The sequence below is a fragment of the Sinocyclocheilus grahami genome, unplaced genomic scaffold (genome assembly GCF_001515645.1).
Source record: "Sinocyclocheilus grahami isolate Dianchi unplaced genomic scaffold, SAMN03320097.WGS_v1.1 scaffold142.1, whole genome shotgun sequence".
Taxonomy (NCBI): Eukaryota; Metazoa; Chordata; class Actinopteri; order Cypriniformes; family Cyprinidae; genus Sinocyclocheilus; species Sinocyclocheilus grahami.
The window spans coordinates 378,056-405,492 of NW_015505321.1; the positions used below are offsets into that span (position 1 = coordinate 378,056).

Here is a 27,437-nt window from a genome sequence, read left to right on the forward strand (position 1 = left end):
GCAGCAGCTGCTGAGCCCCTGGAACGACAACAAGAGAGTGCAGATCAGCCGAGACGCTCAGGTCAGAACACACACACACACAGAGTGCGTCTCACTGATGATGATGATGATGATGATGAGGGATGTCCCGTATACAAAGCCGCCCATTCTTCTCTCTTTATCATACACATGATAACATCGGCCTGCAAACAACACAGGAACGAGAGACGACGCAACAGCAACACACACGAGAAAAACACTTTTCTTTAGTGTATAGTGTATGTCTGACTACAGCGGAAAGATAATGCAATGTTATAATAGCATTTATTATAACAGCTCTTGAGCTCATGTAATTCAAATACATGAAAACTCGGACTATGTCTTCATATTTGAATATTGATTATAGTTAACTAAAACCATAAAAAAACTAATTTGTGAACTACACAAAATAAACATTAATTGCAATAAAATTAAATATATATTAAAAAAACTTAAATTCAGTTTATACTAAAACAAAAATGTATAAAAACTATGCATTAAAAAACAATTTAAGATTAAAATGAAAACAAAAACTATAACGTATTTTTATTATTAATGTTGGAATAATTCAGATTTTTTTATGTTTTTTTGAAAGAAGTCTCTTCTGCTCACCAAGGCTGCATTTGAGTACAAATACAGCAAGAGCAGTAAAATTGTGAAATATTATTGTTTCTAAAAAAAAAGTGAAACGTGATTTATTTCTGTGATGCGCAGCTGTATTTTCAGCATCATTGCTCCAGTCTTCAGTGACACATGATCTTCAGAAATCAGTATAATATGCTGATATATATTTTATATACTTTGAGGAGAGTGTTAATGAAAGGGCTAAAGATGTTTGAGTCGGACTAACTGTTTTTGTATTTACAGTATATATGGTCACTTTCTGAGAGAAACAGCAGATCTCAGCTCATTCGCTGGTTTCCTGTAATAGAGGATGCGGCGCTCCATCCATCACGCTTCACACAAACACCCATTCACTTTAAAGTCACAGAGAACATCTGAAATATGAATATGACCCTGTACAGTCCCTGAAACGACAAAAACACGTCCGACACAAACACAATTCTCACGCAGGACAAACGTGTCTCCTTTCTATTTGGATGAAGTTTCAAAGCTGCTAAAGGAACTTAAAGCATGTAAATCAGAAGCAGCCAAGAACTCGATCTGCACTTCCTGAAATTCCCAACGCTGGAATGAACTTTAATCCAATGCTATCCTGCACACACTTCACGTGACAGCAGCGTAAAATAGGTTTGGATGAAAAAAATGTATAAATAAAAGTATTTTTATTGAAACTTATAAAAAAAAATGTTTTTAACATTGTAAAACAACTGTATAATGCATACCGTTACACAAACATATTAATATAAATATTTAGATAAAAAAAACAACAACATCTGAATGGATGACAATTTGACAAAAAAAAAGTCAAAATGAAATACAAAAAAAAAAATACAAAAAAATTATAATAATCAATTACAATACATGTTAAAAGGTAAGTTTAAATGATTTTTTTTGTACAATTTAGTAATTTAGTATTTTTATTAATACAAAAAATATGGAAAAGAAATGGTAGAATAATGCATACTGTTACACAAACATAATAATAATATAAATATTTAGATTAAAAAAACAAAACATCTGAATGGATGACAATTTGGCCAAAAATTATAATATAATAATAATAATATAAATCAATAAATTTTAAAAGGTAAGTTTTAATGATTTTTTTGTACAAAAAATTACATAATACAATATGTTTATTTTTATTAATACAAAAAATATGTAAAACAATTGTAGAATAAAGCATACTGTTACACAAATATATTAATAATAAAGGCTTCATTTTGCCCATGCAAAATATCTATTTAGATGTGAAATATTACCATTAATATATATAATTACATTATAGTATATAATATATACAGTATAATTTTTATTAAAATGTTAAAAAAATACTTTTTGAAATGCTGTAAAATGCATACTGTTATAAAAACATAATAATCTGATCAATAAAAAACATTTGGATTCATTACAGTCATGACATGTCAAAATGAAATACTAAAAAGGATTTTGTTTATGCAAAATATTTTAAATAGTACATATTACAAAACCCAAACATGCTTTATGACAAAAATGGTAAAAGTTTAATTTGAATAAAAAATATATTTAATTGCAAATAAAAATTAAAACTTGAAATGTTGTGAAACATTTACTGAATAATGCATCCAGTCACACAATGTTTATAAACAGCATTCAGTGTATGATGCATATTTGTGCTCTGTATCAATATCCAATCATCTCTCAGAGAGTGTGATGACGTACACAGCGTTTCCCCTGTATGCCCATGTCAAAGAACACAAAGAAAGATGAAGTGAGGGAATAAGCCAGTAAAAGACAGAGTTTGAGCTGTGAGAGAAACACAGTCAAAGCGACAGATTTACACGCGTGTGTTTGAGGATTTCCCTCTTTAACACACTTCCTGAGCCCCGCGGGTCACGCAAACATACAGCGCACACGCATGTGCAAACACGCACATCAGAGCCCAACCCCGTCACTAACGAGCGCTCGTTAAGAGATGCACAATGAGAGTTGACTTCCTCGAACGTGCAAGAAAACACTTGTCATTTGCACGAGTCTCCTTTTTTTAGAGAAAAAGACACTTTTTAAACAAATTTGTTAAAAATATCTTTAAAGAAATGAATTAAATTCAGCAATAAAAATAAATCAAGATGTAAACAGAGTATTTAAATTAATCTTAATATAATCTAACTCTAATATCAATTAAAATGCTAAAAAATTTAGTATTTTTATTCAAACAAAAATATCTGAAAACCAATTGTAGAATAATGCGTACTGTTACACAAACATAAGAATAATATATGCCTTTTAAAGCTATAAAATGCTAAAAAACGATGTAAATTAAGAGTACTTATTTTAATAAATTATTCATATATTAAAATATGACACTAATATAAATTAAAATGATTAAAAAAAACAAATTAAGATGAATGAATAAATTATTATTAATAATATATTAAAATAATCTAACTCTAAATTAAAATGCTAAAACACAAAATGAACATGCAAACTAAGTGTATTTAAACTAATAAATTATTATTAATATATTAAAACAATCTAACACTAATATAAATGTTAATGCAAAAACATCTAGATGTCAGTTGAGTACTTAAATTAATAAATGATTAATATTAAAATAATTGACCTCTAATATAAATTAAAATGTAAAAAAACACATAAAATTAAGTTGTAAAATAAAAGTATAGTATAGTAACAATATATAGTATAGTAACTGTATAATGAATAAATTATTAATATAATAAATAAATCAAACTAATATAAATTAAAATGTGAAAAAACAAAAATCAAACTATAAACTAAAATCGACACAGACGATACGTGTCAGTAACATCATCCCAGTTATTAAACGCTCTCCATCACACACGCTCACACGCTCTCTCACACACACACACACACACACACTCACTCACACACTCACACACACACACACACACACTCTCACACACACACTCACACTCACACACACACACACACTCTCACACACACACTCTCACACACACACACACACACACACTCTCTCACACACACACACACTCTCTCACACACACACACAGCAAACAGGATTAGATGAGGAGAGGAGGAGTGTTTGATTGAGAAGCGGGGGTCTGGGAGGAGGGCAGCATGTCTCTTCCTGCTCGCTCTGACTCACGTTCCCAGCCAAACACTCGCTCCTTTCATTCGGCATGAAAACAGCGCTTTGCGGATTAAGCTTTGAGCAAATATAAAGTCAGCAGGTCTTTTGGGAGCGTTCGTAATCACAATGAGCTGCAATCCCAGGCTTTTGCCTTTGATGGTTTGGCGTGGACCTTCAGCCCGGGACGCAGGGGATGTTTGGATTGTGTGAGAGACTATGAGCAGTTTTGGGTAAATATTTGGAGCTCTTTTCATGCCGCCGGACTAGTCCAGACTGGGACGCTTCGTGAAAGGGACGTACATTATCCACGGTACGAGCGTGAAGTCTCTCGTTCTGTCTGCCTGTGAAGGAAATCAGCATCTGGACGGAAACTGGTGTTAAAGTCCATGATATCTTCAGACGGGAACATTTGCATTGGATTGATCTGCGATGCAAATGCAGGAAGTTACAGTAGAACATCTCAGTCACGAGAGTTCAATACGGAACTGCACTGCAGGCTTCTTAACTAAAACCAGAACAAACTATAATAAAATATAATATAATATACTGTAAATTATAATGACAAAAAAATCAAATCAAGAAATTTAATATTATATTATTATTAGCATATTAATATATACTAAATTTAACATAGCTTGACAGGTATGACATTTTAAAATATAAACTTTTTAAATTATATTAAAATAATCCAATATAACTGAAATGATTAAATATAAAATCAAGATGTAAACTTAAAAAAATATTTAAATGGATAAATTCTCATTAATATATTAAAATAATCGAAATAATCTAACATACAGGTCATATGGACTTATGGTGTTTTTGGTCCTTTTTGGAGCTTGACTGTTATAAAAGTATAAAACAGAAAAGAAAAAAAAAACTTTTAAAAAACCCAGCTAGATGGTGTATTACTAATATATTAAAATAATCAGACTCTAATCTAATTTTTAATGCCAAAATAGTGTGTGTGTGTGTGTGTGTGTGTATATATATATATATATAAAATGTCACAAAAGATCTAAACTGAAAAAGTATAAAATCAAGATCATTTATTATAATAAATTAATAATAAATTCTTAATTATACATACATTTATATATATATAAATGGCAGAACACAATGAAATGACTAAATCTTTAAAATAAAAATGGAAAATAAAAAGTAGGCAAAGTATTATACAACTATGAATCTGAATATAAGCCAGAATAGCATCTCAAAGAATAAAATAAGACGGCTGCACTGTTGGGAAACACAATATGATGTAAACAGTGAAATGATGCGTGTACACATAAACTAAACATTCACAACCATCAGACAACCAAAAGCCCTCAATTCTGCCTGCTCTCATGTGTATTTATACCCATCCAGAACCACTGCAACAGAACGCTTTGTTTTCCTGAGAGTCCTTCAGATGTTCACTAAACAAAGTCGGATCCGCAGCAGTAATCCGTCCAGGCCGATGCCGCTACCAAGAGAAAGACATAAACAGGCGCTAAAAGTGAAGAATGGAAGCGGTTTCCTCAGACGGTTATTAACTCTGATTAACTTGTTGAGACTGTCTGGATGTGTGTGATCGGTGCACATGCAGAACCATATTAAACCCTGGAAATCCCTTCAGCTCTGATCTGAACCGCCAGCTGCCTACATACACAACACCACAAACGTCCACAGAGCCAACGTCACATCAGTACAACCCCAGAATGCACCGTGATGAACTGCAATTGAAATGTCAATTATAAATATATTTTATTCAGTACTGAAAGTTTCAGTAACAAAAACATATTCAGTTAAAAATAAACAGACATCAGGTCTAGACATGAGGCAGCAAACTAGACAAAAACTCACTAATTTCAATGGAAAAAGTTCAGATTAACCGTCATCAGATAGATGGATAGAACGATAGAATAACAGATGGACAGCAAGCATAAATGACAGAAAGAATGACAGAGCGACAACGATAGATGGAACAAAAAAGCTGACTGATAGACAGACAGATTAGGGCTCCACGATAAATCGAAATGGAATCGAGATCGTGATTCGACAGAAGCTGCGATTGTCATGCGTATCTTTCAGTGAAGCACGGTTCTGTGATCAGCAGTAAATCTCCACCCGAAGGCCAGAGAAACTCCAGATACGCCTCGCAGAAGAAACCCAGAAAATGCCTATCGCTGCGGCTGAATAAACAGAAGATTCAACTGCTTTCATTGATTCAACGTGACTAATAAACACACGACAACAGCAATATACGGTTTATCGGAGTTCTTATTATAATAATTTTTCATTCAAATAAAGTATATCTATAATGCAATGACTTTATCACAGCTTAGAATACTATGAAATATGTTGCGTGCCATATTCTGTGTAAGAAGCCACATCATCTCACAGAAGGATTTATTTCAAACACTCGACTGACGTTATGAAGTGAGTTTGGAGTAAAAACATGTTATTAAATGTGCTATTTTCATGTGCTCTCAGACGGAGCAGCATTTACTTCACAGAGCCGTAGTTCACTGAGAAGCTATGCAAACAGCTGTCATTATCACGAATGATTTCTTCTATTTCATAATCGCGCAATAAAATCGTCTGCGATTTTTTTTGCGTAACTTGTCAGTGAACTATGGCTCTGTGTAGTAAATTCTGCTCCATCTGAAAGCACGTGATGATGATTTCCTGCTGATTACAGAACCGGCTTTACTATCAAAATGCACATGACAATCGCATTCGATTAATCGTGCAGTCCTAAGACAGATAGATATATATAACAGATTACAGATAGAACAAATGATAGCACGAACAAAGAAAAACAAAACAACAAAAAACAGGTAGATATAATGAACAACTGAAAGAACAAACAATAGAAAAGCATTTTTGTTAACTGAATTAACTCTAAAGTAAAATAATAATAATAAAACATTAGATCAAGACCTTTGAAAAAATCTCTGATTTATAAAAAAATTAATAAAAATATTAGATGGGAAAACGTGTACTTAAATTTAAATGAAAAGTAAAATGTTGCCTTGCCAACTAACTATAATAAAATAAGTTGTAGTTGAAGTACTAAAATTACTAAAACTAAAACAGCTAAATAGCCATATAATAATAAAATAATACACATAACAAAATTACTAAACCTTAACTTCCAACTAAAATGAAAACTGAAAATATTAAAATAAAAGCCAAAATAGTATTAAGTACTATACTGATTAACATCAGTGCTGTTACCGATAGCTAAAAAGAAAACTATTACAAATGGTTTTCATTAACGGAAATAAAACTAAACTGAAAAAAATATTAAATGAAAAGCTTGCACTTGAAGTACATAAACGACACTAAAATAACACAGATTGACACGTAACTCCCACATTTACATTAACATCTATTTGACAGCAACTTCACCTGCTCTGATGAATGACAGGCTGAACCTGTCATTACATAACCAATTCAAGACTCATTCAGCCGTTTCATTCAAGGGTCAGAGAGGACGGAATATGACCAAGAAAAACAACATATGATGTATGGTTTCTGGTGCACAAAACCTGGACAAACATGATAAGTGAGCTTAAAACTCCTGTAACTCCAGAGTTTTTATATATGTGTGTGTGTGTGTGTGTGTGTGTGTGTGTGTGTGTGTGTGTGTGTGTGAGAGAGTTTCCCATTGGTCTTACTTTATCCAGCAGCGGCTGGCACTGCGGCACTTTGCTCTCTGGACTCTCGAGTTTGACGATGCTGATGAAGATGGCCTCCTGACGGTCATCTTCGCTGGTGTTACACAGAGACAGCGGGTGAGACTGCAGACACACAGAGAGAGAGAGATTCAGATGTCATCACAACATCTGCTCAGTAAATCTCCACACAGATCAAGCACATATTTCATGGATATTAACTTTGTGATTTCAGTCCTGTCAGAATACGATGACATCCTTTTAGAAATCTAATTGCATTTAATGTAGAATCAGCTTCATGTGACTCTCCCCGATGAACTAAAGTGGAATCAAATGAAGTCACTCTTCGTCTTTCTGAATACAGCAGCAGCGTCACATTCAAATGAAACACATGCACGAGTTCACGAAGCTGTAAAACGCTCAAGAGGCAACTTCCTTTTCCTACACACGTGGGAGAACATTTGACTAATAGTTCCCTCATCAATGAAAACCAAAAAGATAGAAGTGACATAGAAAGGGAGAGAGCGAGAGAGAGAATGTTGAAAGGGGGTATGCTACAGGCTCATGAATATTAATTAGGTGATTTGTCCAGCATATTCACTATATACTGTGTATATATATATATATATATATGCAAATTGGGACATAACCATGGATGCACTGGACCCTTCCCCAAATAAGCTTCCAGCAGCGGGATGGTTCCCTTGGGATGCTCAGGCTGGCCGTGACCCGCCTCACCCGCCAGCATCCCTGCATCCCTCTCAACGGAGCGGAAATCCCAGCGTGAAACTGAGCTGTGACATCAGCAGCTGGCAGATCAGCAGAGAGACACTGATGTCATCCATGCAGAAGGGCTGGTGCGCGTCAGTCAAACCCAGAGATGAGGGAGAAAAACAGAGGAGTGGAGGAGAAGAGTGGAAATGACAGAATCCTGCCCTAAAGGTCAGAGGTCAGGCGCTCAGGTCGTCCCTTGGGATGCTCAGGCTGGCCGTGACCCGCCTCACCCGCCAGCATCCCTGCATCCCTCTCAACGGAGCGGAAATCCCAGCGTGAAACTGAGCCGTGACATCAGCAGCTGGCAGATCAGCAGAGAGACACTGATGTCATCCGTGCAGAAGGGCTGGTGCGCGTCAGTCAAACCCAGAGATGAGGGAGAAAAACAGAGGAGTGGAGGAGAAGAGTGGAAATGACAGAATCCTGCCCTAAAGGTCAGAAGTCAGGCGCTCAGGTCGTCTTTAGGATGCTCTGAGTGAGCACTTTCAATAGAGTCAAGTTATCATCTACAGGCATGATTACAGCAAGAAAAATAAAATACACACTTTATATTTGAGTGCCTAATGTATATTCACGGAAGCCTGTTTCCACCACAGAATTTAGAAAAAAAATGTAGAATTGTGAGATAAAAAGTTGCAATTACCTTTATTATTATTTTTTTCTGAGACAGACATGGACTTCAATGGTGTCAATTCAATACACTTCTTAATCCACCCATTTTTGTAAAAAAAAAAATATATATAAATAAATAAAATAAATTATGCATAATGCATTAAACTGATAAAACATTTTTTTTTATAAATATAACCCACCAAGGCAGCATTTATTGGACTAAAAATACAGTAAAAACAGGAATATTGTGAACTATTATTACAATTTCAAATAGCTGTTTTCTATGTGAATATATTGAAAAATGTAATGTATTCCTGTGATGCGCAGCTGTATTTTCAGCATCATTACTCCAGTCTTCAGTGTCACATGATCTTCAGAAATCAGTATAATATGATGATTTGCTGCTCAAGAAACATTTCTGATTATCATCAATGTTAAAAACAGTTGTGCTGAAACTGTGACATTTTATTTTTCAGGATTCACAGATGAATAGAAAGTTCAAAAGAACAGCATTTATTTGAAATTGAATCTTTTGTAACATTATAAATGTCTTTACTGGCACTCTCCATCAATATAATGCATTAATAAAAGTACTAATATCTCACTGACTCCAAATTTTATATATCTGCCTGAGGTCTGAGGAGGCTTGTGTGGCCTTCAGCAGAAAGGAAAAGAGGAAAGCAGTTAAATAACAGCCATTCAGCTCTGTAATCCCACAAAGCTGCTCTCACGAATCCTCTCTGAACGAGTCGCTCTCATCAGTTCTCCCGGCATAAAGCTAATCATTATCTCTGGCCAGCGTAGAGACCGTCCGGCGCAGTCTATCATCTCCGCTAGGTATTTTTATATCTTACAAAGGGGCAGAAATCTAAAAATGACATCGGTTCCGACCCCAAAAGACACATCTTCGTTTGGTTTTTGGAGAAACGGTGACACACACAAACAGATTATTGACAATAGTCCGAGCCGTCTGTACGTCTGTCTAAACCGCAAACCAGCTGGGGATGAGACGGCCCTTCCACCGCTTTGTAGTGGCATATAAAGACATTCCAGCGTCATCTCCACCACAGACAGACGTCTAAAAATACTCATAAATCAAATGGCCTTCAAAACAAACACAGGAGAGGAGAGATAATAAAGACTTGCTGTGGTGAGAAAGTATTTTTGCCCTGTGGAGCTTCTTTCTTCTTCTGCCAGTTACGCAGTTTGTTCATGTTTGCCAACTGAGCTCCAGCGCCCCAGCCGCTCTTTTCTCTTATTTATTTACCATTTAATGCCAAATAAGCACTACAGTATATATATATATATATATATATAAATTTAACTTCTTTCTTTTTTCTATTATTTAACACTATATCAGCATCAGTCTCTCGAGAATCGTTAGAAGACAGAATCGCGATTCATATATGAATAGATTTTTATGTGCACCTCTAGTTTTCTCTTCCTCTTCTCTAAAGCAGCCCCCTTTGCTGCATGTTCCCGGAGGCGGGGTTTATGTAAAATTTTGGGTTCTTGACGTAATGTACCCGGGAAGTAACTCGTTGTAGTCCCTTACCAGTCATTTTTGTAGGCATTAAACTGCCAGAATTTTAAAAGACGATATCTCTGTTTGCATTGAACTTTCAGCTTCGTAACTTTGCAGATATTGTTTATTGTAGAGAATACATAGACTTCCGGCGTAATGTTTACAACATGAACCATAGAGAACATCTGCTCAAGGGCTCAGACACGACGAGAGAGAGAAATTCTAGCTTTTGCAAATGGACGTCTGCTATATGAATTAAGGAGAAATCACTAGAAAGTCAAACGTCTACTGTTGTATTGTGGAATCCTTGCTGAATAAAAAAATAATTTCTTTATTTTACTGATCGCAAACTTTTGAATGGTACTGTAGCGATTGAAACGAGGGAGATGTGAAGTGGACTTAAAGAAATCCTTATAGATCCAAAAATGAATTTTAAAACAAGCTAAATAGCATCTGGAGAAAGAGACAAATATGGCTCCAAACATGTGATTATTACTGAAGTCCATGTGGACTACACATAGGTCAAATTTACCAAGATTCAACCAATCAGCAGATAAATGTATGCCAAATTACTCAAAAGCATTTCTTTTGCTGTCCGTTTTATGCACAATGACATGCTCATTTGCATCTAGCGCTGATTTTCCCTGCTTTCTGCGCCTCCAAACTGACCTGTGAGCCGCTCACTGAGAAGCGGCGGTCGAAAGCCAACAGGATGAAGTCTGGAAAAGTGAGCTGTGAGATGGTTGGCGAGGCTATTAGAACTACAGCACTGTCAAAACAGGAGCGAGCTCAGATTACAGCCGACGCATGGAAACCCACACCATAATGACAGCCGAGAGTCGGATTGTCTGCTGACTCAATGAAAGGGATTAGAAGGTATTGTGGCGCTTTCTGAGAAGAGGAAAGGAGAGGAGCCGATAGAGGCGACTGGGTAACTTCACCTGCAGAAATCGTCAGGACGCTCCTCTCATTGAAACGCTGAATGAGCTAGTGAATTACAGCCGCAGCGGATCACAGGTGGAAGAAACACGACTCACGATCGCATACTAGATCATAGATAAGCTGCAGTCAAGATAAAGCAATAACATGAGAGCATTACAGTGCTTTTACCGCAGGTAAAGGGTGATTATGCACAATAACACACATTATTATTATTATTATTAATAGCTGAATTAATATGTTGATAAGTTTGTTTCTTCATCCGATTCTGAGAAATGTAGCATTACATCACTTGCTCAGCAATGGATGCTCTGCAGTGAATGGGTGCCGTCAGAATGAGAGCTGATAAAAACATCACAATAATCCACACCACTCCAGCCCATCAGTTAACATCTGGAGAAGCCAAAAGCTGAAACTAATCCAGCATTAAGACGTTTTTAAAATCATTGCTTTTGACTAAAATATGAGTCATCTATCCATAATATTGCTTTCTCCAGTGAAACCCATTAACTGCAGACGACTCACTGCTGAGCAAGTGATGAAATGACGCATTTCTCCAAACCTGATGAAGAAACAAACTCATTTACATTTTGGATGGCCTGAGGGTGAGCACATTCCTGCAGATTTTCAGTTTTGGGTGAACTGTTCCTTTAGAATCGCTAGGGTTTGGAACAGAGCCGGTGTCATTCCAGACATTAGACTAGAAGGCAAAGATCATGACTGATGATCCAGGGCACAGTGTCAGATGAGTGTGTGATAACACAGGGTCAAAGTTTAACACTGTCACACACAAATCATCCAGCAGAGGGGGTGCATGCGCGCGCACACACACACACACACACACACAGACACACACACACACACACACAGGGTCAATGCAATGACATGCATTACTGCACCAATGACCTGTCAGCGTCTCCTAGGGATATTGGGTCTTTACACACACACACCCACACCCACACACACACACACACACACACACACACACACACACACACACCCCCACACACACGCACACACCCACACGCACACACACACACACACACACGCACACACACACACACACACACGCACACACGCGCGCGCACACACACTTGACATGCACAAAACACCTGCACCAAACAATCATTAAAGCCAACGCAGATACACAAGAAATCACACAATATGAGATCTGGGTCTCATATTGAAAAATATTAAATTCAACTTATGTTAGAGTATAATCTTAAAGAATGGGCCAGATTTAAAAAACTTTTTAAAAATAAAAAATATAAATTTATAATATAATATATAATATAATGTAATGTAATGTAATATAATAATATACTATAATGTAATATCATATTTTTCTTATTATATTTTAACTTAAGAATAAAGTTAAGAATGACCTAATGATGTCTCTAAAAATATATCAAACAAACAAAATTTTTTATATTTCCTTAGGGAATCAACAATAAAATTATACAAAATATGAGACCCTAAAAATAAATTTATGTTGAGAAAAAAGTAGTCCTCTCTCTTTGAAGGCACAAGAAGTAATCTTTATATTAATCTTTTTATTGTTTTATTTTTATTTAATTTATCCTCTCTTTCTTTCCCAAATTTACATTTTAATCTTTTTGTTACATAAATACTTTTTGTGTATCATCATTCAATCTTTTTAAATTTTATTTCTTTTTTTATTGTTTTATATTTTGTGTTGGGATGGGAATTAATAGTTAGAAAAAGAGCAAAAAGGAATGCCTTTGGAAGTGCTTTTTGTCACTAAACAATTTCTACGTACCTTGCTTTGATCAAAATAAATAAAGAAGAAAGAATAAAGTTAAGAATACTAAAAATATTTTTTCTGAAGAGTGTTCTAAAAACAAAACTTTAGAACAATTTGAATTCGAATTTGAAATAGTATTATTTGACTAATTATGACCAGTTTAGCAGCATTTAGCACAAAATAACTATTTAAAATACACAGCACATTAAAAAAGTACTTTAATTATATAGTCTTGTTTCATTGCTCTGCACGTGTGTGTAACCTCCATAATGGAGTACTGGGGGGAAAAAATCTGAATTCTGATCTGACTGATCAAAATAAATAAATAATTAAATTACATTTAGGCCTACATTTTCTGCTCAAATCACTTTTCTTTTTTTTCGAGGTTGGTCACATGGTCCATATCACACCTGTATTAACTAAATTTAAAAAAACTTGGCAAATTGCATGTTATTTAGACTTAATTATTAAATAGTATTAAATATGTTGTATTTAAATTAGTGCTGCTAAACGATTAATCGCGATTAATCGCATCCAAAATAATGACCAGTTTAGCAGCATTTAGCACAAAATAACTATTTAAAATACACAGCACATTAAAAAAGTACTTTAATTATATAGTCTTGTTTCATTGCTCTGCACGTGTGTGTAACCTCCATAATGGAGTACTGGGGGGAAAAAATCTGAATTCTGATCTGACTGATCAAAATAAATAAATAATTAAATTACATTTAGGCCTACATTTTCTGCTCAAATCACTTTTCTTTTTTTTCGAGGTTGGTCACATGGTCCATATCACACCTGTATTAACTGTATTAAGTAAATAAATAAAAAATGTGGCAAATTGCATGTTATTTAGACTTAATTATTACATAGTATTAAATATGCAATATTTAAATTAGTGCTGCTAAATGATTAATCGCGATTAATCATTTTATTTAGACTTAATTATTAAATAGTATTAAATATGTTGTATTTAAATTAGTGCTGCTAAACGATTAATCGCGATTAATCGCATCCAAAATAAAAGTTTTTGTTTACGTAATACGTGTACTGTGTATATTTATTATGTATATATAAATACACACACATACAGTATATATTTAGAAAATATTTACATGTATATACATTTATATATTTATATTATACATAAATATATAAACATAACATATTTTTCTTAAATATATACATGCATGTGTATTTATATAAACATAATAAATACACACAGTGTACACACATGTATTATGTAAACAAAACTTTTATTTTGGATGCGATTAATCGCGATTAATCATTTGACAGCACTAATTTAAATATATGAATTTATTTAATCTAGTTTGATTTATTTTATGATAATATACTAACTAAATAAATAGCATAAATATTTATTAAACATGCCAATACCTTTCCATCGAGCCAACAATTTTCACTGTTCCCCATCTTGTTCATGAAAAGGTGAAATTAAACAAGCAATTACATTGCTGAGCAGATTTGTCAAATTGCATGATTTTTCAAGTGACTTTTACTATTCACATTAATATGCACCAAAAAACAAACAGATTTGTGCGAAAAAAAATGAAATGAGAAATGAACTACTCTCTAAACATGTCGAAGCGCTGCAGTTCTAATAAGTGTGTATGCGAGCTAAAAAGTACTGACGTGTGGGATTAACAGCAGATCTCTCCCATAATCAAACACGGGAATGATGGTAAAGTGCATCCGTACACAAACGGCCACATTAAGGCCGGCTCTTTTATTGTTGTTTTATTTTGGAGTGTAAACACGACTCGCTCGCACAAACAGACTCCATGGCAACCACCTGACCCCTGATGACCGATCAATTACTGACCATTAAAAAGCTTGAACGGCTAAACTGAGTTTTGTTTTTATCCCCTCATGGAAATTCCTGAAAAGGAAAAAAAAGGAAAGTGTCTCTTGAAGCAAACAGCAGCAAACCAACGGCAACTTCCAGTCACTAGTAGTGTTTGCCAAGACAACCATCACTATAACTACTCAGAACTGGGGTTTAAGCTTTGTCCAAATTACTGACCCCAAATCAGTGTTATTTTAGCATACTATTATAGTTTTTGTTACTATATGTTCTGTGTTTTTGCGTCTATATTTTTTATTAGCTTTTATTTCAGTTTTAGTTTATTTTACAAACAAAGTCACATTTTATTATTACATGAAGAAATAATGTAAAATAGCAATAAATAAAATGAAACCTTTAAATCTAAATGGTTGAATTTAATGGCATTCAGAACTGAACAGAAATAAAAAAAATAAAAGTATAAAATTATAGTACAGAAATTCAACAATCCATTTGTGTGCTTGACGTTAATTGCATTTTAAGCAAATTATATGATGTTAAATGCATTAAAAGTCACTTTGAAATGTAAGTTTCAGATGGTGGAACAAAAGCAACTCATTTCCCGCAAGTAATCTTTTGGACTTTTATTTTTGAAACTATAAAACATATTTTTCTAGACATAAATTGACCCAAATATTGTTTTTAAATGTCATGGCATTAGATGCAGAATATCAAACAAATGCTACTGGATCTTTTCTCAGAACTAAGGGGCCGTTCGCACAGAAGGCGTTATTCCAATACGCTACTTCCCACTTGTTTTCCTGTGTAAACGCGCTAAATGGACGTTGCGCTCGCGTCTTTTGCAGCGGGGTTTTAAGTTAAAAGAACTTAAACTATTACATGCAGCACAGCTCATCAATGTCAGTTCCAAAACAGTGGACCAATCAGAAGATCCCAGAGGCGGGGCAAGTGTTGTGAGCTTTTGTTTACAGCAGCAAGTTGGCATGGCGGCTGTTTTATCTGACGACAGCATGATGGAGGAGGCACTGTTATTTGCGTTATTGCATCACGTCTGAAAAGTGCGTATCAAGATCCTTCTGTGCTGCGCTTTTTTTTTTTTAAAACCATTCCCGAGAGCAGAAAATGTGTTTTTAGACGCAAAGGCACATTCTGTGTGAACGGCCCCTTACTTCATCATTTTCTTCACTGCACAAACCGTTTGTGCATTTTTCTTTACAATAAATCATGCTTTCTTTCATTTTTTTATGCAAACACATTCAGGCATTTTAAAGTGCGAGGGTTCAAACACTACCCAAGTATGAAACATCTTTCTGTTATAAACATCCGTATGCGTCATTGGATACAGCAGCAGAGACATCAAATGTTCCGAGCAGACACACACACACACACACACACACACACACACGGAGAAGTGAGCGTCAGGAATGCTCTCCCAGAGTAAACACTGTTGCGCCACGCTTTGATGTCTGCAGTCTCTCCAGCACTAAATCCTCTTCATCGCTGCTGGGATCCCGACAGACAACAGGAGGAGAAACACAGAATTCATTCTTCCTACAGTAACAATCTCACACGCAGCCTGTGATACAGTCGCACCTGCCAGTACCATCCCATAATGATCATCACCACTCCATCTATGCTGGAACATTCCAGAACTTGATTCAGGTAAACAGAAGAGTGTGTGTGTGTGTGTGTGTGTGTGTGAGTGACAGAAACAGTACAATGCTGTTCAACAGTGATGTGATGAAACCTTGAAGTATTAAAGGTTTGTGTGTGTGACCTTGCAGCATTTGAGCTCCGCCATGAACACCATAGCAACACCTCAGCAACCACAGAGTAACACATTAATGACCCAGAGCACCCTAGCAACATCACAACAACCACCCAGAACACCACAGCAACCGCAAAGTAGCACATTAAACACTCTAACCACCCTAGCAACACCTTAGCAACCACCCAGAACACCACAGCAACCAGAGTAACACATTAAACACTCTAAACACCCTAGCAACACCACAACAACCATCTAAAACACCATAGCAACCACAGAGTAACACATCAAACACTTTGAACACCCTAGAAAAACCCCAGCAACCACAAAGTAACACATTAAAGGCCCCAAACACTCTAGCAACACCCTAACGACCACCCAGAACACCATAGCAACGACAGAGTAACACATTAAACACTCTGAACACCCTAGCAACAACCCAGCAACCACCCAGAACAGCACAGCAACCAGAGTAACACATTAAACACTCTGAACACCCTAGCAACACCACAACAACCGCCCAAAACACCATAGCAACCACACAGTAACGCATCAAACACTTTGAACACCCTAGAAAACCCCCAGCAACCACCCAGAACACCATAGCAACCACAAAGTAACACATTAAAGGCCCCAAACACTCTAGCAACACCCTAACGACCACCCAGAACACCATAGCAACCACAGAGTAACTCATTAAAGACCCAGAACACCCTAGCAACACCCCAGCAACCACCCAGAACACCCTAGCAACACCACAGCAGACAATATTGCATCTAAAATGCAACTCACTCAAAATTAATATCAAATTTGTGATCACGATCACACACTAATATTTTGTAAAACGGCACTGTTGCTCATGTTATAGGACTTAACTATACAAATATAAAAACAAAACCCATAGGGACAGTGACAGCGCTACACCGGGGCTAGGGGGGGCTATAGCCCCGTCAGAATTTTGAATAGCCCGTTTACTCTGACGTCATCAATATCATTTATTTTCTTAGCACCCCCACATATTAGTCTAGCCCCCCCTTAGCACCGGTAGAGAAAAAATTCTGGCGCCGTGCCTGCATAGGGATATTTTTTGTCTTGCATTATAGGGGAAACCTAACTGCATTCTAATAGGCTTCATCATGCAGTCAAAAAAGATGTTTTGTTTGCTTTTTGCAAAGTGAGTGAAACACTCGGTAAGGTCAGCTCGCACATCACTAAAATAACAACTACAGTATTACTGCAGATAATACACTTCTAATTCTCACTTATGGTATTTGGATTTAAAAGCTTTTTTTCAGCTTTAAAGCCTGTGCCACACACTGGACACACACCAGCTTCAACAGGGCCTCAGTTTTCACAGTCTGGTGCCACTTCGATCCAAACAGAGACGCGGCGCCTCCCCCTCAGCGGCAGACGGCAGAAAATAAAGCATCGCTCTATCTTCATTTGTGTCACGGGCCACGCTGGCCGGCGTTCCCAAACCCCATCAGAGGCGGAGGGGAAAGTCATCAGCATGAAAATCCCCTCCGCACCCACAGCTCCACATCATTCCGCTTTAAAGTGTATTTTTGACATAATTACAGAAGAGGGCGAAGCGTCTTGAGTCATGATCCGGGCCCGGAACCATCGGCCTCGCCGGCTACAAACACATAAACACAGGCCTGCCTCCCTCAACCATACCACCACCGCCTTCTGCTCGCGATCCAGACGCTTGATGTTTTTCATCCCTCGCTTTTCCTTTTCTCCCCCTCTCGGAGCGATTGGGACGCGAGCGAGAAAAGCGGTCATTTAACGGGCCTCCCGTTCGGCTGCCGTCAAAATAAACATTTAAATTAGGACAGAAACATCAAAACTGGTCATCCCGGCACCCAATTGAGAGAAAAAACATCTTTGGCTAGTTCACAGGATGACTGGTTGACAAACACAATTTAGGAATTGCGTAACGCACGATTTAAATTGTAACAGACAAGAGGCAAAACAAAACGCACCACAGCAACCAGAGTAACACATTAAACACTCTGAACACCCTAGCAACAACCCAGCAACCACCCAGAACAGCACAGCAACCAGAGTAACACATTAAACACTCTGAACACCCTAGCAACAACCCAGCAACCACCCAGAACAGCACAGCAACCAGAGTAACACATTAAACACTCTGAACACCCTAGCAACACCACAACAACCGCCCAAAACACCATAGCAACCACACAGTAACGCATCAAACACTTTGAACACCCTAGAAACCCCCCAGCAACCACCCAGAATACCATAGCAACCACAAAGTAACACATTAAAGGCCCCAAACACTCTAGCAACACCCTAACGACCACCCAGAACACCATAGCAACCACAGAGTAACTCATTAAAGACCCAGAACACCCTAGCAACACCCCAGCAACCACCCAGAACACCCTAGCAACACCACAGCAGACAATATTGCATCTAAAATGCAACTCACTCAAAATTAATATCAAATTTGTGATCACGATCACACACTAATATTTTGTAAAACGGCACTGTTGCTCATGTTATAGGACTTAACTATACAAATATAAAAACAAAACCCATAGGGACAGTGACAGCGCTACACCGGGGCTAGGGGGGGCTATAGCCCCGTCAGAATTTTTACTAGCCCCGGTTTAGCCCCATTTCTTTATGAAGTCTGACGTCATCAATATCATTTATTTTCTTAGCACCCCCACATATTAGTCTAGCCCCCCCTTAGCACCGGTAGAGAAAAAATTCTGGCGCCGTGCCTGCATAGGGATATTTTTTGTCTTGCATTATAGGGGAAACCTAACTGCATTCTAATAGGCTTCATCATGCAGTCAAAAAAGATGTTTTGTTTGCTTTTTGCAAAGTGAGTGAAACACTCGGTAAGGTCAGCTCGCACATCACTAAAATAACAACTACAGTATTACTGCAGATAATACACTTCTAATTCTCACTTATGGTATTTGGATTTAAAAGCTTTTTTTCAGCTTTAAAGCCTGTGCCACACACTCACAGAGAGTTGCAGCCACGCTGGACACACACCAGCTTCAACAGGGCCTCAGTTTTCACAGTCTGGTGCCACTTCGATCCAAACAGAGACGCGGCGCCTCCCCCTCAGCGGCAGACGGCAGAAAATAAAGCATCGCTCTATCTTCATTTGTGTCACGGGCCACGCTGGCCGGCGTTCCCAAACCCCATCAGAGGCGGAGGGGAAAGTCATCAGCATGAAAATCCCCTCCGCACCCACAGCTCCACATCATTCCGCTTTAAAGTGTATTTTTGACATAATTACAGAAGAGGGCGAAGCGTCTTGAGTCATGATCCGGGCCCGGAACCATCGGCCTCGCCGGCTACAAACACATAAACACAGGCCTGCCTCCCTCAACCATACCACCACCGCCTTCTGCTCGCGATCCAGACGCTTGATGTTTTTCATCCCTCGCTTTTCCTTTTCTCCCCCTCTCGGAGCGATTGGGACGCGAGCGAGAAAAGCGGTCATTTAACGGGCCTCCCGTTCGGCTGCCGTCAAAATAAACATTTAAATTAGGACAGAAACATCAAAACTGGTCATCCCGGCACCCAATTGAGAGAAAAAACATCTTTGGCTAGTTCACAGGATGACTGGTTGACAAACACAATTTAGGAATTGCGTAACGCACGATTTAAATTGTAACAGACAAGAGGCAAAACAAAACGCACTGCGGTGATTTTACCCTCGGTCTGTGGTAAAAATCATTGTAAAAGCCTCCCGAGGCTTTAATAATCAAACACAAGAAAAGACTCGCTGTGCAAAAAATAAAAAATATATATTTTTGTCTAATATGCACTACCATTTCGTAAGATTGCATTTAAAAAAATTATTTAATGCTTTTACTCATTAAATTGATCAAAAGTGAGAGTAAAGGCATTTATGTAAAACAAATAAAAATAAAATAAATGCTGTTCTTTTAAACATTCTATTCATCACAGAACCATGAAAAAAAGTATCACGGTTTCCACAAAATTATGAAGCAGCACAACCGTTTCAACATTGATAATAATCAGAAATGTTTCTTGAGCAGCATATTATACTGATTTCTGAAGATCATGTGTCACTGAAGACTGGAGTAATGATGCTGAAAATACAGCTGCGCATCACAGCAAAAATAAATGACGTTTTACTGTATATTTACATAGAAAAGAGTTATTTTAAATTGTAATAATATTTCCCAGTTTTTACTATACTTTTGATCAAATAAATGCAGCCTTGGTGAGCAGAAGAGACTTCTTTCAAAATTATTTTTAAATCTTACCAACCCCGAACTTACTGTATGTATGAATGAAAGAAAGAAAATGCAGGAAAATGCAGCTTTGCATCACAGGAATAAATTATATTTGAAAACATTTTAAAATAGAAAACAGTTACTTTGAACCGCAATAATATTTCACAGTATTACTGTATTTTAGATCAAATCAATGCAACCTCAGTGAGCAGAAGATATTACAGATCTTGAACAGGACAACCTGTGAGATTTTCAACAGCATCTGGTTATATAATATCATATGTTTTGCCTTATTGCTTTAACAAACATCTTATTCTTCCTAGTAGATGTTTAAGGAGCGTCAATGAGGAAATGCATTATCATACACAAGATTGTTGGCTGAAGATGGAGCGCCGTTTCTTCACCAGGCATTCAACATACAGTTTACATATCTTTCTCCTCCTCTACTCTGGAATAGGCCAGAGTGACTACATGATTACTATGACTATAAAAAGCTCAGACGTACGACAAAACCAGGCCACGACGCGTTCCAAGGGGCTCCTTAACTCATTTCCTTCTGGCATCTCGATTTCAATCTCCACGTCTTCAAAGAGCTTCTCCAGCGTCCTCTCTCTGGATTTCCATTACTGAAGCCATTAGAGATTTATCACACGAGGTCATTCCAGGTCACACGTTCAGCCTGAAGACCACCACAGTATCTTTCTTCTTATGAACACAACCAAACTTAACATTAACAAGGATCTTCACTGTCAAACATGAGCAACTCAAGGATAAATCACTCATGAACTCTTATTGGGAAATGCCCTGAAAAATTAAAAGCCTAATGGAACTTCTTGGCAGATCTTAAAGGAGCAGTTACTTATCTGTCATCATTCACTCACTCTCGTGTCATTCCAAACCCGTATGATTTCCGTTCTGCTGTGAAGCACAGAACGAGTCATTTTTCTGAGCATCATTAGCATTTTTTTCTCCATACAGTGAAAGCAGACAGTATTCTCTTGAGCTCCAAAAATGAGCATGAATATTCTGCTAAACATCTGCTTTTGCAAAGGACAAAAAAATTTAATAAATATGGTTTCTAATGAAATGAACTTAACTAAATGGACACTTCAAATAAATAAATAAGTGCTGTCAAACGATTAATCGCGATTAATCGCATCCAAAATAAAAGTTTACTCAATATATGTATGTGTACTGTGTATATTTATTATGCATAGATAAAGACACACACATACAGTATATATTTTGAAAATATTTACATGTATATATTTATATTCCTATCATTTATATTATACATAAAATATATTTATTATATAAATATTACATATTTTTCTTATTAAATATGTATTTTTCTATTACATATTTCTTTTCTTGTGTTTATAAATACATAATAAATATACACAGTACACACACACACATTATGGATCGCATATTTGGATGCGATTAATCCTTTGACAGCACTAAAATAAATAAGCTAAAAAAGATAAACAAATAAAAGACAAATAAATAAATCAATAAACCAAAAAGATAAATGACAAATAAAGAAATACATAGACAAACACATTTCAAAGTCATATAGACAAATAAAGACAAAAATAAAATAAGGATAATAAATAAAATGACAAATAAATAAATTAATAGACAACAAAACAAAGAAATAAATAGACAAAATAAATAAAGACAAAAAGAGAAATAAAATAATGACAAATAGCAACAAACAAAAGGACAAAAAATAGATTCAACTAAATTAAATAATTGACACGGGATAATTTTTACCACTGAAGATATTGAGAATGGGGGACAATAACAGAATGAATGCACTTATTTGTTTATATATCGTAATGGTTGGAACATCACAAAAGATCAATTCAATTTGACCATTTAAAGCCTAGATGCCTGATGTTTTGGTTGCTGTGGATCACGTGCGACTCGCTCGGAGCGTGTTTGAAGAAACTACTGGAGGAACAGCGTGCCGCTCGAGCCAACGGCAGCACGACTGAAGAACCACACGCGCTTCCAGGAGAAACCGTGTGTGTAATCGTTCCTCCAGAACCAGCCTCGGTGTCTCAGCATCTTTTCTTTTCCATTCTGCGGCTGAAAGCAGATCAAAGGGATGAGAGCGAGGCGGTCGGGAGGAACAGCTACAGGGTTCGAGTTTCATTTTCAAAACACGCTGGTGGAAAACGCCCCGTCCCGCAGCTGAGCCCCAGCCAACAACAAACCTCAAAGCAACAGCACCAGCACTAGAGATACGGGGTCCAGTGACTTTGACCTCTGACCTCCGACCTCCGTCCTGCACTGATCTGAAATCAAGAGGGGACTGACCAAATCCTGAGGGGACACACGACAGAGACGCCACGGCTGCGGACAATGGGATTTTTCCAAGAGACCGAGACAAAGCCTGATTGTGTGTGCAGGTGAATCGCTCGAAAGATAAAATAAGGAAATTAATAAAGGGATAAATAAAGAAAGTCTAGACAGGATGATTTTCACTACAGTATTAAAGTAATAAGAATTTTATGAATTATACATTTACACATTTTAGTTTTTAGGTTAGAAGTATTTATAAAAAAGGAATAAATAAAAATAAAGATATACAGTATAGTTTGTTTCAGACAGAATGTTTTTCATTAGTGCATTAAAATAATAATTTATAAAAAAAATCTTGAATTTTAATTAAAAAATTATAATAAATGCATCAATATATTATATATTATAATATATTATCTCATATATAAAATTGATACGATTTTATTTTAAGGCATAAATAAATAAATGACAAAGGCATAAATTAAATTCAAGTCTACACGGGATGATTTTCATTAGTGTGTTAAAGTCATATAAATGCATATATTATAAAATCTTTTAAATATTAAGTTTTAATAAACTTAGCATACGTTTAAAAAGTATTAAGTATAAGTTTAAAAAAATAATAAAAATAAAAAGGCATAAAAAAGAGATTTAAAAAATCAAACAATTTGTTTGAATTTGTCAAAATTGCAGAAATTTATGTTAAATAAATAAATAAAGACTGGATGATTTTCATTATTGTGTTAAAGTAATATGTTTTCCTTTTAGGCAGTTAGAGAACAAGTGAGCTTAATTAACAAGAAAATATCACAATTAAATAAATTTTTTTTTTTTACAGTTATAACCTTATGCAAAAAATTTTTCCCCCTACTTTTAATTTCAGGGTGAAATATGAGCCGCTCATTAATCTTCATGAGATTCACCTGCACATGATGAATTTTTCGCTACACTTTTGACCCGAAACAGCAATGAATCTGAACAGGCTTGAATCAGATGGACGAGGAAGCAGCCGAGAGCAGACGCGTTTGGAAAAACATCCCCCGCTTTATGGATCCAGAATGTTTTTGGTGGTGGGTCACAAAAAAAATAAAAATACCAGCTCCGTTTCAATGTCTGAGCCTTTGTAGGCATGCCAGGACACAACTACAGATCACACACACACACACACACACACACACACACACACCTGCACCAGCGGCTAGAGAGAATGAAAGAGGGAAATCTCTCAGATCAGTAAAACTTCATAGTCAACGCAATAAATCAGTTCAGAGGTGAAACGCTGGCAGTCAAACGGAGCGTATATATATCTGGTGAAAAAGCCACACTGCTACATGGGTGGCCTACAAAACCCTGATCCACACACACACACACACACACACACACACACACACTAACCACACCATTAACTCTCCATCAGCGACAGACAGCAACTAATGAAAAACAGTCACTTAGTCAACATGAAATCACCATAGACCTGGTTTACATTCATGTTCCTGGTATTACTGTGATCGATTGATCATTTCATGTTGAATGAAAGTATTTGTCTTAAAATAACTTACTCCGCCTCTGAAATGACCTCTCCACCAATCACCTGCCTGCATTCTGACAGGCACCGCCCACTTTTCACATTTTAATCAATATCTGTCCTACTGCGTCTTGTACTGTACACAGACAAAAATACAAATATAATTACAAATAAAACAGATGAATAAACACAAAGTTGAATAAAACAAAAAGATAAAATAACAAATGCTTGACAAATTAATAAGTATATACATATACTTATATGCATGTATATGATGTATAAATCAATTTCTGCCCAACAAAAGCTTGTACTGTTTTTCATTTTTATATTGCACTTTGCAGATTTCAATAAAGCACATTGGCATCATGATGGTGACAGTAAAAGTTTCCCACAGTGCTGCAAAAACAAACACACGACTAAATATAAATCACATCAAACAAAGTCTCAATAAAAAGCAGAGAAAACCGCTTCACCACAACACACAAAACAGACCGTTACTCACCAGAAAACCAACACACACACAATAGCTGCTCTGAACTCCAGCTTTCTCGCTCCGGCCTCTCCTTTCTGCTGGGCTGGCAGAGAAATATGGATATTAAATCAAAGCTTATGACTCATAACCCTTCCATACATGCCTGGTCACGGTTCGTTAGGAAATCTCGCTCATGAACTCATATATGTTCATTTTAGAAAAGCCATTCATTCCTCATATGGGAACGAACAGACAGCATATCTCTCATGCGCTAATATTTCACAAGCACACAGCAGGAATGACTCAAAAAGAGACATTTAAACTAAACAGCGCACATACATTTTATGAATATTAAATACCGTGTCAAATTAAATAGCTTGTGATTTTAAGCCATTTTAATTTGAATTCTAAGCCATTTCAAGCTTGCATTTTCACGTTGTTTCCAAAGTGCAAGTAATTTGTCAAATTGATTATCAGGGTTATATTATAGTTGACTAAAACTACAAATATAAAAACATTTTTGTTATTTAAAGAAACGTTTACCTGAAAAAAGAAAATAATTTTTAGCTAATAACTAACATTTTGTAAAAATGACTAAAACTGAAATAAAATTTAATAAAAACTTAAAAACAAACAAACATTTTAACTATTAAAAATGACAAAAGTACACAACAAAATTACTAAAACTTTAACTGAATATGTACTATGTTAAAATATGTACACTGGTGTTATTGTATGTACTAAATAGAAGAAAAATAATTAAATAAAACTAAATAGACATTTAAAAAACAAATAAAAAAACAAAACAAAAAACAACAAAATTACAAAAATTTTAAAATGAATGAAAAAATGAAAATATGTACTATGTTAAAATATGTAATATTCATATGTACTACAGTTATTTTGATGTACTAAAATAACTAAAACTGAAATAAATTAATACTAACTATGCAGACACAAACAACTACTAAAAATGACAAAAGCACAACAAAATTACTAAAAATTCTAAATTAAAATATGTACTAAACAGAAAATAAAATATGTAATATGTACTATAGTTATTTTGATGCACTACAACTAAAATAAAGAAAAAAACTACATAGACATAAAAAACTAAAACTAGTAAAAAAAAAAAAATCCTAGAAATATAACAAAAATTTAATTGAAAATGGAAAATATTTTTTTTCTACTGATAAAACTATTAGCATCTTAATGATACTAAAATAACAGTTGAGTATTTTATTAACCAGGAGTATCTTATCTAAATATATCAAGTTATGTAAACAAGGAATTAGTTACAGATGAAATCAATTAGCATATTAAGTAGCTTATCAAAACAAAAGACGGCTTCCCATGAGAGTACTGCAAATCAGATCAATGCAGGCTGCATCAGATCATCTGAACACGCTGCAGAAGAGCTGCTGACAGAGGCATGCTTGACTTGATCACAGGAGATTTATTAGACGAGGTTAACTAAGGGTTAAGTGCCTCACGCTGAGGTTAAGATCACAAGGCACTCATGGGATTTGACCCTATGACCTATTACTCCGTTACAATGACCGACTACTGATGCATGAACCGGCAAAATACAGGCACAAACAGGAAATACTTACAACGTCAAAAAGCCATATTAAGATTAAACACAGACAGACTGACAGGGATTTTGATATCGACATTTAGTAGATCAATAATGGATTTTGCTGATATTATAATGTATTTATTCTTAAAAAAAAAAAGTAATAAGAAGATTGTCATTACCAGTGTTATTTTAGTATCACTGATAGTTTTTGTTAATATTTAATAACAGTTTTTTGTAATATTATAAAATATGCCTATATATTGTTGTATACATTTTTATTTATTAGTTTTACTGCATTTAGATTTAGTTAGTTTAGTACTTCAAGTTAAACTCAAAAATGAAAAATGAAATATGTTTTATGTTTATATTTTAATTTCAGTTAACGTTTACTTTATTTATAGTAACAAAGATGGTTATAGTTTTGGATTTATGGTTTTAGTTAGCTATAATAACCCTGGTCATTATTAGAAAAAATAATTATATTGTATAATAAAATACCAATAACAACCAGAAAAGATTCTGTGTGTAAATCCGACTGGCAGCACATTACTGTTTCCAGATTGACTACAGGCGAAAAATGTTGTGTGCATCTGCGTGCGTGCGTGCGTGCGAGCGAGCGAGCGAGCGTGAGTGAGTGTGTGTGTGTGTGTGTGTGTGTGTGTGTGTGT

At 35.8% G+C, this 27,437-nt stretch overlaps 1 protein-coding gene across 1 annotated transcript in view; it reads right to left on the bottom strand.

The window, feature by feature from the left end:
• LOC107591496 (E3 ubiquitin-protein ligase RNF43-like) overlaps nt 1-27,437 on the bottom strand; it is a 102,474-nt gene that overhangs the window by 25,243 nt on the left and 49,794 nt on the right. Inside the window, exon 2 of the mRNA XM_016280653.1 lies at nt 7,420-7,542. Coding sequence (XP_016136139.1) covers nt 7,420-7,542 — 123 coding nt within the window. The remainder of the gene's footprint in view (nt 1-7,419; nt 7,543-27,437) is intronic.